At 35.3% G+C, this 12,380-nt stretch overlaps 1 protein-coding gene across 1 annotated transcript in view; it reads left to right on the forward strand.

Annotated features, from left to right (window-relative positions):
* The window catches only part of IBSP (integrin binding sialoprotein), a 16,342-nt gene extending 7,000 nt beyond the window's left edge, over nucleotides 1-9,342 (forward strand). The window contains exons 4-6 of the mRNA XM_069099139.1: nucleotides 2,563-2,625; nucleotides 6,835-6,978; nucleotides 8,815-9,342. Of these exons, the coding sequence (XP_068955240.1) occupies nucleotides 2,563-2,625; nucleotides 6,835-6,978; nucleotides 8,815-9,342 (735 nt within the window). The remainder of the gene's footprint in view (nucleotides 1-2,562; nucleotides 2,626-6,834; nucleotides 6,979-8,814) is intronic.
* Nucleotides 9,343-12,380: the final 3,038 nt, after the last annotated feature.

Raw genomic sequence — 12,380 nt, forward strand, 5'->3', positions numbered from 1 at the left:
AGAGACAGAGACAGAGAGAAGGATGTGGCAAAAATAGTGTTGAGAGGAAGTCAATTTGGATGATGGAAAACCTTGCATTCCTGTCATATACTGATTAGTTGAAGGAATGAGGCATATCTAGCCTGAAGAAGAGAAGATTCCTCAGGGGTATGACAGCTGTTTTCAAGTATTTGAAGGACTACTATGTGGAAGATGGATTAGATTTGTTCATTTTGACCAGAAATGGCAGTAATATGTGGAAATCACAAAGAGACAATTGCTTGATATTAAAAAAAAATAAACAACCATTACTAAGAATTAGAACTGTTTAAAAAATGGAACATTTTAGCTCAGGAGGTAAGGGATTTCTTCCTCACAGGAAATCATCTGGAAACCGGAAGCCCAATTATTACTTTGTTAAAGTAGCATTTTTTTTTTTTTAAATTTGGCTTTTTGTAGATGGCTACAAAATTCCCTCCTAACTCTAAAATTCTGTGACTCCATGATCCAACAGCAAGATAATCATATTTCTGTGGTTACATTTTAAAAGAGCTAACTCAAAACTAAATCATTATAACCAAGCTTAAATTTAATAGATGTTTATAGGATCTTGATTCTTGCAAATTTTCTTTTGCTCAATACTTCTTTTGACAGGAAGAGAAAGAAAATTCATTTTGATCTATTATTGGGAAAGCAGGAAATGTGTCTAATAATTAAAACTATTGTTACTATTTTTATGGTGAATATTGTTTATTAAAATTATATATTGTAACAACCAATTATACAATTATAGAGAATTTTATAGAAATATTTTATAAATCACATGGACCTCAGGTTAGGAATTCCTGCCTTAACACTTACTAGCCATGTGACCTTGGGGCAAGTCTCTTAACCCCAATTGCCCTGCCTTCCCCCCTCCAAAAAGCAATAATAATAATAAACATAAAAAGAGAAGAAAAATAGAAAAAAGTTTAGCAAAAGTAGCCATCTTATCAATTGAGACTAACAGTATCTGCCATACCTCAGCATTCCTCATGTTGAGGAGTGAAGGAAGGGAGAGGGATACATTTTCTCACCTCTTCTTCTAGGACAACTTTGGTCACCATAGGAACACAGGTCATTATTATATAACTCAATTTCTCTTTTTATTCTTTCCGTTTACATTGTTATAGTTGTGTATGTTTGGGTTTATTTGTTACTATTTTAAAAGGCTAATGGGAATATTTTTCAGTCAGGGCAAATTTTAAAAATATACTAAAGATGATATATGGTAACTGTCTACAAACTCACATGGTCATCATTAACCAAGAAATTCTCGATTACTCAGGAAACAATCACCCTAATTTATATATTCTATTCAAAGTTTTTCTTCTACTTTCTTCTGTTGTCTATCTTCAAATGCCCTTTCACATGCTTACTGTTAATTGGAAAGATTAGAGAGAACATAGAAAATACTGTGGTATATTGTACATTTTGATAGTACTTCTAGTAAAAGATTTGATGGGAAGGAAGTTGAAATTAATGGCTAAGGAGAAGTTTGTGAATGACATTTTAATTATCTACACCGTTCATTAATAAAGAAAATAAGAATTTATAGTACTTAACATAATAATCACTACAAAATTATAAACTAGTGTAAACTATAATCATTTATGTTTGTTAAACCAATGTCAACAAGCTCCCCCACCGCCACTGGATAAACTTTTTCTTGGGTTACATAAAAACTAAAATTTTCTTGAATAATTTTAGTTTTCCAAGTGAATATGATAGTGTTTGGAATTATCTTAAATTCTACAATGTTCTATGACTATAGCACTCAATTAAAAACTTTTATTTTGATTGTGATTCTCTTTGTATATGGAAGGATTCTTTAATGAAGAAAAACACAGACAAAGCTAATAAATTTTGTTTTTCCACCATATGTTTGCGTGTTTCCAGAGAATTATAGAATTATAAAGTGCCAGAATTGAAGGAAGAAAACTTAGATTACAAAAACAGACATAGAAAGATCAGGTAACATTCAAATTGAATCAAGAGCTATTTTAAATGCATTAAATATGATCATTACTTATAACAACCCTGTAGTTATAGTTAATCATGTTGCTATCTCATTCCCCCACTAGACTCCATGAATGAAAAAATCTTAGCTAAAATTTGTATCTTTGCAATCATTTATTAGAGTGCTTTGTATACAATAGGCACTTAATAAATGTTTGCTAAAATAATGATTCCCTTTGAATTGTGAAAAAAATGATTTCATATTCCAAGAAACTCACTTCATGTTGATTTTTTAAAGGCACATTAAAATAGAACTATAAGTTTCTAGTTCCAAGTTGGCCACAGGAAAGTTACAGTATTTCTGAGCCTCAGTTCTCTTATCTGTAAAATGAGGGAGTTGGATTTGATTATCTCTAACACTATTCCATCTCTAAAACTCTCTAACTGTATTCTATTTGTGGTTTACCATTATATTGACTTGAAATACAATCTAGTTTATGAATAACTAGATTTAATATTTCTGTGCATTGAGTGTTATTTATGACCAGTAGTAGAAAATTCTGATTGTCTTTTCATATATTTTAGCACAATGGTGATTCATCTGAGGAAGGTGATGGTGAAAGCTCAGAAGAGGAGGAAGAGGAAGAGGTGGGTAATTTCTGTGGTCAATGTCAAAACAAACAGAACAGCAACGAAAATGAACAAGAAACTAGAAATGTTATACTCAACAAATGGCCATGCCCAGGATTACTTACTGCCTACTGCTTTCTATTTTGGGGAGCACTGATGTTAGGTAACTCAATCCCAATTCAGCTAAAAATTGAAACAATTTCCCAGACGTTGCCATAAATTTCCAGTTAAAGGTACCTGAGATTGTTATACAAGCTCAGAAGTATTTCTACTTTTGAGTTAGGGTTAAAAGAATGATGAAAAAGCAATTGAAAGCCTATACTTAGATAGCAAGGACATGATGATAGAGGTTGAGTAAATGATAATCTCAGTATTGTTGGAGTGGTAAATATAAAATGATTAAACATTAAAATTCTAAAAAATTCTCCACCCCTCTCATTTCGACATGGAAGTATCTCTGGGATCTCAGAAGATCAGATATCTAGGGGCCTCTAATGCCATCTTGTCCAACTCCCTCATTTTAGGGAAGAAGAATTTAACCCAGACTCTCTGACTCCAAACCAATGTGCTGGTCACTGTCCTGTGCTAGAAGGCTACACCCACAGTCTTCAAGCTCTGGGAAGTTATTGTAATGATTCTGGAAAAGATTCAAGTACCCTTTTCAGAGGAAGACTGAGACATTTTTCTAAGGGTAATCTTAGCTAAATATAGACAAGTTCATTACCAATAAGCTAGAAATTGGATGATAAATTCTTCAGCAATGGACACCCCTTAAACAAAGAAAAAATACAAATGGCCCTCAGTCCTAGGCACTGTCCTTTAAATTTATGCAGTAACTATGGCAGACTGACCATATATGAACCAAAGGATTTTAAAAATTACAATGTCCTCAGACCACCTCTAACATTAACTTGGTTGTTGGTACTCAAAATGTAAGATATTTGCCAAATGATCAGAGAGGGGTTATAGATCTGGAGGAAAGAAATAATATCAATCTTTACATACCTGCCATAAACAAAACTCAAAGACAGAAGGATGATTGAGCTAAATTGAAGGTTGGTTCACAGATTTACAGGAGGCAAAAAAATGACTTGATGGAGTTTGTTTTATTATGTGGCCAAAGGAAAAAGGTAGGTGTCTGTGTGTGGGGGGGGGGGGGGGGGGGCGGAGGGGTGGTCATCTTGTATTGTAGTACTCACAGAATTTTCAAAAAGATCATTATTAAAATAAATGCAGCCTAACTATTAATATCTACAGTATTGGAAGGTCTTACTTAATAAGATCCTCCAAGTCAATCAATCAATATTTAATTCTCGGTGACTTCAAAGATGCCATTAATTTCTATTCCAATATCATCATAAGATGATACCTTAAATTTGGTACTACAGGTGGGAGGGGGGGTCTAGTCACAAAATTAATTATAAATACACACTTGGGGCCTCACACCTCTCAGTCTGGTTTGTGAGACACCCTGGGTTTAGCTCATTCCATCAAATTGTTCTCACATTAGCAGATTTAATCCCAGAGATAGATCAACCCCAAGTGGTTACATTCATACTCTCTCAGGGACCTAGGGTAACTGTGTTGAGGAGAAATATACTTCCCCTACTTACCACTTTAGCTCTTGAGGCTTTGATTGTTAGTTTTCTCATTTACATCCAATCACTCATAAGGCAATGTATCCACATTTAGTGTGATATTTATACAATCAATTATTCAAAATAATGGCACTTTTAGATTTTAAAAGAATTATTTATTTAATAAGGCAATTATTTAAATAATAAAATTATTTAATTTGTTTAATAATGTTATAGATACTAATGTATTAAACCAAATATATCACAGGATACATATAAAAGCTGTAGTGAAGAATGGACATATATGTATGGAAATTTGGCAGGGAAACGAAAGAAGAAAACTCATGTGGTTAGATTAAGTCCCAAACCTGAATGTTGATCCTAACCACTTTTCAACTAGGAAAATAGCTTTTATAGGTTTTTTTTTTTCAATTAATCAACACTCTTGAAGGGGTATTTAGAAAATGTTAGCTCAAAATGTGAACTGCAGTTCTCTTTAACACCAAAGAAAGGTAAGCATCATCAAACTGGTTATGTTTGGTCTCTACAGGGTAGACCAGATAGCTTTGCACTTACTCAGATGTTATGCTGTCCAATCATAATGGAGCTCTCATCAACGGAGTTATGGTTTACTCTTTAAGCCAGCACTTGTAAAAACCCCTTCTGCATTTCTTTTTCAAGCCAGAAAGGGCAGCAGCGATCAACGAACCCTTATGAAAGGTGTCACCTTTCTCAAACTCTAGGTGGCACTGAAGGGTAATAACTGGGGTCTGAATGCTTGGCCAACGACATTAGTTCTCTCTGACCAACCTGTAGTGACTTCTTCTTTGCTGATTGTTTACAAGTGCTCTAACTCCAAGGTTCCTCCTCCTTTCCTGTTATGATGCCCTTGGGACTTCTATCTTGTTAAATAGTTTAAAGAAAAGTGTCCAGACTATCAGTGACTTAACTTTACTGTAAATAACCCGAATTTCCCCTATGAAATCAATAATCCTTTTTGATCATCAGTTTTCAAATATTTATATGATTTATCATTTTCTTAATTTTACCCTCTGTAGTCATAAAACATACACGCAAATTAGCCATCATGCCACCATATTTCGAAGCTTCAACAGAGGAGTCTTTGGTGCCCTTGAAATTCTGTTTCTTCACATTCATATTTCTCTTGTTTTAAAAAATAAATTAAAGAGAAAGATTTCTGTTACTTTTTTACAATGCTAAATTATTCCCGCAGGTTTGAGACACTACTCCACCTTGTTTATAAAGAGATCTGAATTCTCAAAACTATACTGCATATCATTCTCTCTCCAAAGATGTCCTAAATCCCATTTGGAAGCTATATTTCCACATGCACATAATTTAATAGTTTCTACAAAACAAGCTATTCATATTAGGTATCAAAACGTTCATTGATCCTTTTGACGGTAAATGTAAATCTTTATACAAAAATACTGTTTCTGCCCATTTTGGGAATGACTAGGGATTTTTTTTTAATTAGACCACTTAGCACACCAGGGTGCTAAGTGTCTCAGCCCGGATTTGATCCCTAGGTCATCCCGACACTGGAACCGGTGCTCTTACTTGCTGTGCCCCCAATTTAAGCATTCTTTTTAGACTACTTGGCTATTGATCACTAAAAGAAAATATGGATAAGTATTTGTTTTCATGTAATAAGTACTGCAAGAATTGTAAGGGCCACAATTATTGTGCCCTGCTGTTCTACCTCAAGGCTGTCATATTCTGAACTATAATTATCTCCTAACTATCCAGATACAAGAACCAACTGAATATGAACTGAAAAATGCCACCCACTCAAATCTGTAGTTTTTGTTGTGACTTTTATTATATATTAAATTCTTCCTAGTTGCATAGTTAAATAATTCCATATTCCATGACAAAAACCTGGTCATATGATTCTGTACCTTAGAAAGTTATTGTGACATAAGTGCTTTCCAAAACTTAATGTCTTATAAAAGAATAAAGTATGTTTTCTGGGAAAGTAGCTAAATTAAAAATCACCTATTGGAGAAAAACCCCTAAATGTGATCTAGTCAGTTCATCAAGAACCAAATCACAGAAGCAGAATAGCTTTGCTATTGACAGCAAATACTTATCTAGAACCCAAGGGTTCCATGATGTTTTATATGATTTTCTTTTTTTTTTTTAAAGCAATTGGGTTTAAATAACTTGCTGCTCAAGGTTACAAGACCAGTTATTTCTGGGTGTGGTGCTAAGTATCTGAGCCCGGATTCGATCCCCAGGTCATCCCGACACTGGAGCCGGTGCTCTTACTCGCTGTGCTGCCTGGCTGCCCCTATGATTTTCAACAAGAAAGAAGAAAATACATTGACTGAAGATATACAATAGAAATAATTTACATAAAGCTGTGAGAATTAATTGGATCCCTCAGTTACTAGATGTATAAAATGTAGAAAATTCTCTAGAGAGAAATAGATTTTGAGCTTAGTTTATAAAAGAAGAAGAACTTGGTATAGCTAAGGGAGAGAGAAGAGTATTTCAAGTTGGGAGACAATATGAGTAAAGGAAGACAGATATAAAATTCAACTCTCTACTAGTTTGTGACAAAATTTGAAGCATAGTTTACTTTTTATTGACTAAAACTAAAGTTTGTTGCAAACTTTCATACCAGGAGACTTCAAATGAAGAAGAGGAAGCAGAATCTAACGGAAGTGAAGAGTCTACCACTGTATCTACTATTACACCTGGACATGAAGATGACAATACCACTGCAAGCGGGGATGTGGGTTTAGCAGCAATTAGAAATCCAAAGAAGGTGATAATTGCATTTTACCCTAAGTTATCATGACCTTGCTGTCCCTCTTCCATAAGATATTTCATTTCTTCTATTGTCTTTATTTGAAAGAGTCATGAACACTTCTACTGTATGTTTTGAAATACGCATATATCCTAAAACCTCAATTAGCTAGAATGCTTGAATAATGAGGTAACTGAATGTCTAGCTAACTAAAAATGTAATAGTAGATTGGATTTGTGGTATCCTCAGTAGTGGCACTAACTCTACCAATACTTTCCATACTTTCTCCATTCCGTGTGACTCTTGTTCATGTCCTATAAATCTTAATTAATAAGTTTTAACCATAAAACCTATTTTATTCAAACTCTTCTGTATTTATAATATAGTTAATTTTCTTGCTTTACTGAGTAGAGCTTTTCCTTTTTTTTTTTTTACCAAAATTGCATCTTTCTCAGTTGATTGATTAATATTCTGATTACCTCTGATTATTCTATGCTAAAGTCATGAAAGTAAGACTATAGATGTAGAGCAAGAAGGAGCATTGGTGGTCATTTAGACCAGACGAGGGCATTAAGTCAGAAGGAGGTCAAGTGATTCGTCTAATGTCCAAACAGATAGTAAGAATGAGATTTGAACCCAGGTCTCCTGATGTTTATTATTTAATTATTATTTATTTAAGCCTTTTATTTCTCTATTCATTTAGGAGATACACACACACACTAAGAAATAAAAGGATAAATAAAACACAATCCCTACTCTTGAGGACCTCATAATCTAATAAGTAAGATTAAAAGGGCACATAAATGTATTATAAGATAGAGGCCCTGGGACTGAATACTAGTTCTACTTCTTAACAGCTCTTGGCCTCAGTTTCCTCATCTTAAAAATTAGGGACATTATATACTTTCTATGATTATTTCTGTCTTTGGGGACTGGATATGAATAAGGTAACATTTAAACTGGGTTTTGAAGGGTGCTATTGAATGGTAGAGAGTTCAAATCTGGCCTCAGACACTTACTAGTTGTGTGACCCTGGGCAAGTCATTTAACCCCAAATGCCTCCCCCCAAAAAATCATAATGGGAGTTTAGTGAATAAAGCACTAAGATTGAGAATTTCTGATATTGCTGCTCAATTAACAGATCTATAAATATCATTTTAGAGAATAGAGTGCTGTAGTGGTATAATAAGGTGGTTCTGGAGTGAGGCAGATTTAGATTCAAGACCTGATCCCAATTCTGTGACCCTGGGGTAGTCATCTAAACTCTTAATCCCCTGAAGCAACTCTAAGAAAGTAAGTTAAGGATAGCTTTGGTGGAGGGAATTTCTTTATCAGGAGCTCCTTATATTAAAGAAATGATAGATCCTGATTAAAATATCAACTTCCTTAACCACAGTAAACCAATTTACCTAACTGGAAAAAGGAGACTTCTCCTCAACTTCTGTCACTGAAAAATTAAACTCCATCATTCCAAGCTATGTCTCCACTCCTAGGATTTCAATTTAACACCCAGTTAGAAGATTAAAAAAAAAAAAGCAAAATGGAGCTCTCTGACAGAGACACTATGATTACTATAAAATTCAAGATCCTAAATACCATAAAAAAAAATTTCCTTAGTCTAAAAATGATCCAATCAAAGAGGTCTATTTAGACAAACATTTCTTTTTCCTATTTGTTCTGAAACTTTATGGAAAGATCCAGGGCAAGTCTTTTGAAAGCTAAAGTTGTCCAGTTCAAAACGAAGTTTGAAATGGTGTACATAGCCCAAACAGAAGAGCACTGAAAAAACAGAAATGCTATTAGTTGTTTTTTTAATAGATATTTAACTGAATACTTGCAAAATATTCATTATAGGAAGAAGATAGTAAAAATAAGACAGCTACAAAAGAGGAAGAAAGTGATGAAGAAGAGGAGGAGGAGGAGGAAGAGAATGAAGAAAGTGAAGCTGAAGTAGATGAAAATAAAGAAGGAGGCAATGGCACCAATCATGAAAATGCTAAAGGAGAAAATGGAAATGGGACAGAGGATGGAGAAGAGGAAGAGGAAGTAGAAAATGCCACAGAAGCCACAGAAAACGAAGAAGGGGCCAGCAACAGCACTGAAGTGACGACCATTCTGAATGGCGGGTACGAGTCTACTACTCTTTCAAAAGGGGACAATGGAGTTACTCCTCTTCCATATGAGGAGAGCACCAGCAATCTCTATGATAGCGGATATGAAGAACCAATCACTAATGAGTATGATAATGGGTATGAAGTCTATGAAAATGAGAATACAGAACCCCGTGGTGACAATTACAGAACATATGAGGACGAATACAGTTACTACAAAGGGCATGCATACAATGGCTATGGAGGTCAAGATTACTACTATCACCAGTAAAGACAGAAAACGGGATCAAGTCATTCCTACTAATGGTTTACATGGCCATTTTTTTTTTACAAGTTGAACTCAGGAAGATGCAATGTAAGAAATCCGCAGTATATTATGGAGGGGTGCTGCTGTTTTAAAACTTTCTTTGGCCAGTAGGTCAACTTTTCAAATTAGCCGAATTCCTAGTATTTATCTGGGGGATGCTAATGAAAGCCCTTGCAAATGAGTATCACTTCTTAACTACCAGGAGTGATCTTTGGGCATGATAACAATCCTGGTGAATGTTTTGGGGCTGCTGCACCATACCTGTTTGAAAACAAACAAACAAATGTTTTTAATGGCTGGCATTATTATGAAATTATAAAATGTTATGTTGTTTCAGACTATGCCATCTCATGATGCTGTGGACACTATCCAACAGATATATAGACTTTTATATCATTGCCTATCAAACACTGTCCAAGTGCAATTATTGCCATTAATCTTATTTTACACCTTTGTTTATATTCTATTGTTTCTATTAAAGTCAAATACAATTCATAAAGCATGTTGGAATTTAAAAGTAATGTGGTTAACATTTAATAATTAAACTGTTATTGTGCTTATGAGCTTGTTTGATGAGATTAATCCAGCTTCTAAGAGGAATCAAATAATGAATAAGCATTTCATTAGGTATCTAATATCTACCAGGTTTTGTGTGTTGGGGATACATATAGAAGAGCGGGGAAGTTCTTGAGTTCAGGGAACTTGGGCATAAGATATTCAAAGATGACCAAGCACAGGAACATTCAATGATTTGGTAAAGAGTAACAATTGGGAGACTGAGGAATAGTCTGTTGATGAAGGTGGCACTTGAGGTCAGTCTTGGAAAGAGTTAAGGGTTCCAAGAACAGGAAATGAGGAGGGAGAGCATTCTAAGAACAAGGGAAAATATATAAGATGGCATTAAGGTAGGAAGAGATGGAATGTTGTGTGCCTGGAACAGAGAATTCATATGAATAGCCTTGAAATATAGACTGAAGGCATATGGTAAGGGACTTTAAGTGCCAACAAGATTTTGTATTTTAGCCAAGAGCCAACAGTGAACATGAAAGCTCCTATTATCGGTGATTTTGTTGGTACTGTCTTATTACTTGCAATGACCGCTGGCTGTTTCTTACCTGTATCATCTACCTCCTGGTTTCAGGTTAGTGGACTTAATGTCTGTCTCAGAAAGAGAGATGTGACCACAAAGCCTCCTTGATGATGTTCCCATTTTGAATTCAATACTTCTTTCTTGCTACTATGTGATGCTTCCTCTGTCACTTCCCCACTAAACCAAAGCCATTTAAAAATTTATGGAGAAGTAATAAAAATATTCCATTGTTACCATATAAGATTAGGTACTTTTCTTATTTAAGGTACTTATCTTTGCAAAATACAAGGCATGATGAAGTCATTCTAATGAAACATTTTAGGACATAATAACAGATGGCATTGATATTGCCTATTAGAAATTTATCATGTGGATTGATTTGAACTAGTCAGTGCCCTGTAAGCCTCATCTCTTGCTTATGAATTGTCAGTATTGTTTTACTTACTTTTGGTCTTCCAACTCCATCCATTTCTATTAAAATAGTTTTCAAAGAAGCCCTTGCCTGCCTCATAGCTCTAAGTGGAAGCTCAGCAGAAAGTGAAGGAACTGAAAAGGTTATGTTAAATGTTGGATTTTTATCATACTAGTGTACTGCTAGTAACTTATTGAATGGAAACAAAAATCAGCAACACCTTTAAATGCAAGTGTTTTTTTTGGCTTTTTGGAGGGGGGAAGGCAGGGCAATTGGGGTTAAGTGACTTGCCCAAGGTCACACGGCTAGTAAGTGTTAAGAGTCTGGGGCTAGATTTGAACTCAGGTCCTCCTGACTCCAGGGTCAGTGCTCTATTCACTGCACCACCTAGCGGCCCCTAAATGCAACAATTCACTTGCAGGCAAAGGAATGAATAGTAGTTGAACTTTAGAGGTCCCAATGATGGGGTTTAAGCTCTGGGAACCCCCTTGAATCTTCCCACTTGATGAAGCATTTGCCTGAGGTCATAAGCCCTTCATTATCCATAGGCCCAAATCTCTGTTACTCTTAACCTAGCCTAGCCCTCCATTATCCAGCTACTTCCCACCCTTGATCCTATCAAAATGTCTATACCCAAATTTGTTACCCTTACACTAGCCTAGCCTTCCATTGTCTGTCATCTCCAGGTAGCCTTCATCTATATCCCACCCTTAATTCCATCCCTGGAGTCTGACCTCAAAATCCTCCTTAGACTCCTCCTCAAGACCCTCCCCAAACATCTCCTCTAGACCACCCCTAGATTCCTCCCACAGGCTTTCTGTATATAAGATCCGTGAAGGTGCTGAAATTCAATCTAGTGCAGACTCATTCTGCTTCAGACTGATCTGGCCTGCTTGTCAATACAAACTCATAAATACTCAGGCTCCTTAAGAGTCTACCCATTATAGTGAATCTTGAATAAACTTTGTTTTACTTTGGCTGAGAGAAGGCTTGAGTTGAATTCATTTGGCTGGACTCAATGTGTAGGTATTTGGGGGTCTCAAGCACCTCTAAACCCTCAAACCTCAACACCACCAGCCTCATAATTGCACAAATCACCACCAGAATCACCAGTAGGAGACTGGACTGACTCAAAAAAAAAGTTAACTCTCCTAGCTTTTTATTTTAAGTAATTATTTGTGGACTAACTGGAATGCTGTCAATGACCAAAATAACTCCCTTATGTACAAGAACATGTCAAGCTTCTCAGAAAGAACTGTTGTCAGTTCTATAAAAACTTCCTCACTTCTCAGTCATAGACTCATACAGTAAATATCAGTGAATAGAAAAAAGACTCAAAGAAAAACCAGGGCTGTTTATTTTAAAAAGCAGAGTGAACTAGTGGATTAAGACAGTCACTTGGATTCAAAAATTGCATTTGAATCCTAGTAATATTGTTAAGGAAAAAGTAAAGGTTTGTTCTTGAATTATCTACTTATTTATGGTAATTTGTACTACCCT

The sequence above is a fragment of the Petaurus breviceps genome, unplaced genomic scaffold, assembly GCF_028583685.1.
Source record: "Petaurus breviceps papuanus isolate PSGF00001 unplaced genomic scaffold, PetGlider_PUasm1.0 126, whole genome shotgun sequence".
Lineage (NCBI taxonomy): Eukaryota > Metazoa > Chordata > Mammalia > Diprotodontia > Petauridae > Petaurus > Petaurus breviceps.